This window comes from Urocitellus parryii, chromosome 2 (genome assembly GCF_045843805.1).
Source record: "Urocitellus parryii isolate mUroPar1 chromosome 2, mUroPar1.hap1, whole genome shotgun sequence".
Classification (NCBI taxonomy): domain Eukaryota; kingdom Metazoa; phylum Chordata; class Mammalia; order Rodentia; family Sciuridae; genus Urocitellus; species Urocitellus parryii.
In genome coordinates, this window is record NC_135532.1 from 147,313,643 (window position 1) to 147,320,066 (window position 6,424).

At 33.6% G+C, this 6,424-nt stretch overlaps 1 protein-coding gene across 1 annotated transcript; it reads left to right on the forward strand.

Moving 5' to 3' along the window:
- The first annotated feature begins 554 nt into the window (after positions 1–554).
- On the forward strand, positions 555–1,529 carry LOC113198388 (olfactory receptor 5H17-like). The gene has a single exon (XM_026411066.2). The coding sequence runs from the start codon at positions 600–602 to the stop codon at positions 1,527–1,529; it is 930 nt and encodes a 309-aa protein (XP_026266851.2). The 5' UTR covers positions 555–599.
- Positions 1,530–6,424: the final 4,895 nt, after the last annotated feature.

Sequence of the window (6,424 nt, forward strand, 5' to 3'; positions counted from 1 at the left end):
TATGCACTTTCAATAATTCTCTGAACTTAATTCTATTGCCTAACAAAAACTACTTTGTCTAAACTTACTGAAACTTTCTTAATTTCTGCACTCCATTATCTCTGTTAATTCTCATCCCACTAGATCATTCACTGTTGTATTTAGCACCATTCTTCTCTTTCCATGTTGTTTTGGTTTCTGTCCACAAAATCCCTTTTCCATTTTTACCTTTGCTTTTGGGATCACTCTGATCAGTATTTTATTTTCTGGTTTCTCTTTTATCTCTTCTGTTGGGGGCTCTAAGGTTGTGATAAGAAATAATTTTGAATTAAATGGAAATTGGCTCAAAACAAGAAATGCTAGAGAAGTTGAAGGAATAAGCTGGACAGGGACAGACAAATGCAAAGATCCAATTAGCAGCAAAGATCATAAATAATATGTCACTTTTACTACTGTAGACCCAAAACATTCACCGACTATGCCTTTGTGGCAGATGGAGGATGCATTTGCTGTAAAATTGATATTATTGCCATAGGATGCTTTTGCAATTTTAATTCTCTCTTTCCCATGTACATTTTTACATTCACTTCATTTCATTTCAGGTGACATTCAGTGAGGTCATGGAAAAGGACAATGCAACTTTGCTGACAGAGTTTGTTCTCAGAGGACTGACACAAAAACCACAGTGGAAACTCCCCCTGTTCCTACTGTTCTTGGCAGTATACCTTATGACACTTGTGGGAAACCTTGGTCTGATTTCTCTGATCTGGAATGACCCTCAGCTTCACATCCCCATGTACCTTTTCCTTGGGAATTTAGCATTTGTGGATACTTGGTTGTCATCAACAGTGACCCCAAAGATGCTGATGAACTTCTTAGACAAGAGCAAGATGATCTCTCTCCCTCAGTGCATGATACAATTTTTTTCCTTTGCAATTAGTGTGACCACCGAATGCTTTCTCCTGGCAGCAATGGCTTATGACCGCTATGTAGCCATATGTCAACCTTTACTGTATCCTGTGATTATGACCAATATACTCTGCTTCCGGCTACTGGTTTTATCATTTATAGGTGGATTGCTTCATGCTATAATTCATGAAAGCTTTTTATTCAGATTAACCTTTTGTAATTCCAACATAGTACATCACTTTTATTGTGATGTTATACCATTGTTAAAGATTTCCTGTACTGATCCTTCTCTTAATTATCTAATAATTTTTATTTTCTCTGGCTCAATACAAGTATTTAGCATTGTGACTATTCTTATTTCTTATACACTAGTTCTCTTTACAATTTTAAGAAAGAAGTCTGAAAAAGGCATGAGGAAAGCCTTCTCCACCTGTGGAGCCCATCTCTTTTCTGTGACTTTATATTACGTCCCCCTTCTCTTCATGTATGTGCATCCTGCATCTTCACAAGCAGATGACCAAGATATGATCTTTTCTCTGTTTTACACTGTCATAATTCCTGTGTTAAACCCCATGATATACAGCCTTAGAAACAAACAGGTCATAGATTCCCTGAAAAAAATGCTGAAAAGAAATATTTAGATCTCTTATTAATATTTATTCTCCTTTTATTAAAACAGTCACCAAATTGTGGAGGCAAATTGTGGATGTTTTCAATAGTACTAAATAGGTTTGTAATTATTATTGTTCTAAAAAAATAATGAGTTAATTTTGGAGACATTATTAACTTCTTAAATATTTGTATATATTATTCATAGATAATAAATATCAATCCAAGTCTTCATGTCATACTAGAGTAACTAAGGCAAAAAAAGTGAAAAGATTTTTTAGATAGTTTTATGTTCTTTAATTTTATACTGACACTTATATTGTTATTATTTATTTAGATTTATATATTTACATAGATTATTAATATAGTGTATGTCTTCTCAAAAGAACCCAAGTATGATTCTTTATAGATAATAGTGCTGTATAGATAGGGGATCATACCATATTTGCTCTAGAGTGGTTGCAGGTTTGTGTTTGAGTGAGCAAAAGAAAAACCCCAGGAAATCTACCAGTCATGAAAAGGGCTTTTCTTTTTTCCTTTTCTATTTTTGAGAAATAGTGACTTAGCCTTCTTGGAGTAACTGGACTCCCACATCACACCAAAAAAAAAAGTCTATAATTAGAAAGAAATTAAAGTAGTGAGTACAGTGATAAACCAAAAGAGAATGCTCTTATCTCAGAGTGCTTCTCTGAGTAAAGAGAAGAGGTGAGTTGCTTCTCTTTGTCTCTCTTGCTTTCTAAGTCCCTTTGCAGCTGTGTTTATTTCTTTTGGACAGTCCAAAGACCCTTACCAATATAGAAATTTAATAGATTAAAGAATTAAGTGTGGGTGGCTATAGAAAAAAAGAAAACTGGCAGACTAGAAGGGAAAAGTTTTCAAACTTCTTAAAGAAAAAAAGAAAAAAGAAATAAAAGAAAAAATAGTAGCATTTAAAGATTATTGAAATGTTTTGTTCTCATAAAGGAACTTTAGATGCATATTGCAAAAGTTTCAAGCAATGGTAAAATTATGTGACCAATAGTGCCCAGTGTATGGCTGGGAAAGAAAAAAAATCCTTGGATGTTTTCTGTTCTCATTCGCATATTATTTAAATATAATGAGTTCTATCCTTGCCATTTACCTCTCCACATTGAAATTCTGTGCATTTTCTACTGATACAACTGAGTCCCTCTTTCTAAAAAATACTCTCCTGTGTTTCCAAACTCTAGTTTCTCATCTCTTTCATCCTGCTGATCAACTCTCTTTCCTCCTCAACACTGTTGCCAGATGATTCTTATACCCAAGTCTCAGATTAAATCATGTCTCTCTTTTAGAGGATTGTCATTGCTACCAGATTATATGCATGTGTGTTATAGATACTTGGATCTGCTGAGGTTTTTTTTTTTACTTCGTGATTATGTACTGATTATATGATAGACATGTAGATGTGCCTATATAAATATAAATAAACATATAGGTTCACTCCATACCCTAGTTTTGCTCATGAAAGCTAGCTTTATTTAAATTTCTTATGAATATAACTTTGATTTACCTCTGCAATGTCTTCCTACACAATTCTCCAAATGAAACCTATATTATAACTAAAATGAGTTACTGAAAATTTTCTGTTTATACTTCCCTCTGAGGTCATGCTTTTTTCTTATAGGACTGTCAGCACAGAATTCCTCCTGCCCCAACTACCCCTTTCTATTTTACAACTGTGATGATATGCCTTCCTCTAATACTGTCATGAGAAACTTTCATGATATATTTTCAGATTATTAAAAAGAGGATACACTTACTTACACACTTAAAACATTTAGAGTTTATTTATTATTCTTAAGCAGACTCATCCGTGGATAATACTTATTTGGGCTCCAAATTTTCTTTATAGATTAAAATCGGTAATTCCTACAATTCTTTACATTATTGCATACACAGCACAGTGGCTTACATACATGAAGGCTTACTTAAGTATTTGTGAAATATTTTTAAAATCACAGTGAACCTAATGCACAAATGCATGAATTCAGGAAGGATGCATCCCTTTTTTTTCAATTTTAAAATGATTCCAAGTAAATTTCTAGGCCTAGAATGACTGTTGCATGTCAATCTACCTTAAGTTTCTTTTTTTAAAATATTTTAAGTTGTAGATGGACACAATACTTTATTTATTTTTTTGTGGTGCTGAGAATTGAACTCAGTGCCTCAAATGACTGAGCTCCAGCTCCAGCCCCATACCTTAAGTTTCTTTAACACTAAAACACTCAACACTAAAAATGACTTATGTGTTTTCTTCTAACTAGGAGTGAGTCCTGGGATAGAATTTGACAAAATTCCAGGGATAAAATATCTAGCAACATGTTTGTTCTAAAGGACATGAACAATTGCAGTGTTTTAACCAAATGAGTTTTACTTTCATTTCTGGAGATCCATATCACAAGATTAAAAGCTATGACCTTCCCCATTTTTGTTTCCTTGAGGGATGCCATCAAATCCCAGGAAATCGAAGAAAAGGACCAAATTCAAGCAATTGTCCAAATTTCTTCCCATAGAACCCATGTTGTTGCATATAAATTGTTTGCTGATTTTATTGCTGAGTACTTTTCCTATTGTACTCATGGTTTCCTGTCATCTAGATATTTGGTCACTTATTATAACATACAAAAAAACTAATAAACATAATCAACTATTTCATCCACTGTTATGAATATCTAAGAGAAGGTTGAAATGAAGGTGACTATATGGTATGCAACCCATGGAGTCTTGCTTTAGCTCTGGTGAGTCTGGAATGAGCAATTAGGAGCCTCTCAGAAATTTAGACTTCCTCTGCAGACTCCTCTTGTTCAAGAAAGGTTTACATTTCCTCTCTTCTTTAATAAAATTCCACTACTTTACACTCAAGGAATTCACAGCAGTAGCATGGTGATGTCAAACCATTATCACTTACATTATAAATTTATTCCTTTATATACACCATTCTTCTTATTTCAGAGGGAGTCTGAAAAGAGGTAAAATCAAAACTTTGTCAAGCCATTATTATTGACAAGATATTCAACATTTGGCTTTTTGCTTTTCAATAAATTATGAATATGCATATATAGTTTAATGAATGTTTAGATTTAGAGGATGTTGTTATTTAGCTAACTTCACTCAATTGTTTCTAATACTACATATGCTGTATTAAAATCATCTCATGAAAATTTGATTACATAAAAGACATGATTTTTTTTGGCTTCAGTTTACTCACATTGAAGTTTTCTGGATTTTCTTTCTTTTTAATTTTATTTGTTCTAAATAGTTATACATGGCAGTAAAATAAATTCTGACACAGCATCCATGAATGGAGTATAGCTTCTCATTCTTCTGATTGTACATGATGTAGGTCTCACTGGTCCTCTAGACACATATGCACCTAAGCTATTAATGTCCAATTCATTCTGGTATCTTCTTACCCTATAAATCCTCCCCTCTATTCACTCCTTTTTGCCTAATCCAAAGTACTTCTATTCTTCCCTAGCCCCTGACCCCTTACTGTGAATTAACATCTGCATATCACAGAAAACATTTGGTTTTTGGTTTGGGGGGATTGGCATATTTCTCTTCTCCAGTTCCACTCATTTACTGGCAAATGTCATAATTTCATTAATCTTTAAGGCTGAGCAATATTCCATTATGTATATAAAACATATTTTCCTTATTCATTCATCTGTTGTAAGGTGTCTAGTTTGGTTCAATAGTTTAGCTATTGTGAGTTGAGCTGCTATAAATATTGATGTGTCTGCATTACTGTAATATGATAATTTTAAGTCATTTGGGTATAAACAGAGGAGTGGGATAGCTGGGTCAAATAGTGGTCCATTTTAAGTTTTCTTAGGAATGTCCATACTGTTTTCCATAATGGTTGTACCAATTTGCAGTCCCATCAGCAATCTATGAGTGTACCTCCCGCCCCCACATCCTCGCCAATCCTTATTATTGCTTGTATTGTTGATAATTGTCATTCACTATAGTGAGATGAAATTTTAGTTTTAATTTGTGCTAATCTAACTGCTAGAGATATTGGACATTATCCCATATATTTGTTGATCAATTGTATTTCTTCTTCTGTGAATTGTATACTCAGTTCCATAGCCCTTTTATTGATTGGGTTATATATTTATTTTTGTATTAAGCTTTTTGAGTTCTTTATATATTCTGGAGATTAATGCTCTTTCTATCTGAGGTGCCCGTGGTAAAAATTTTCCCCCATTCTGTAGGCTTTCTCTTCACTTTTTTAATTGTTACCTTTGCTGAGAAGAAGCTTTTTAGTTTGAAACCATCTCATTTATTGATTCTTGATTTTACTTTTTGTGCTTTAGGAGACTTTTCCAGGAAGTCAGGTCCTAAGTAACCAAGGTGAGATTTGGGCCTATTTTTTCTTATATTAGGTGCAGGGTCTCGGTTCTAGTGCCTAAGTCTTCGATCCACTTTGATTTGATTTTTGTGTATGGTGAGAGATAGAGGTTTAATTTCACTTGCTACATATGGATTTCCAGTTTTCCCAGCACCATCTGTTGAAGAGGCTATCTTTTCTCCTATGAATATTTTTGGTGCCTTTGTCTAGTATGAGATAACTGCATTCATGTGGGTTTATCTCTGTGTCTTCTATTCTGTATCATTGGTCTACAGGTTTGTTTCAGTTCCAATACTGTGTCATCTTTTTAACTATGGCCCTGTAGTATAGTTTACTGTCTGGTATTGTGAGTTCTTCTGCTTCACTCTTCTTGCTAAGGATTGCTTTGGCTATTCTGGGTCTCTTATTTTTCCAAATAAATTTCATGATTGCTTTTCCTAGTTTTATGAAGAATGTCATTTGGGATTTTAATAATAATTGCATTAAATCTTTATAACACTTTTGGTTGTATGGCCATTTTGACAGTATTAATTCTGCTTATCCAAGAACATG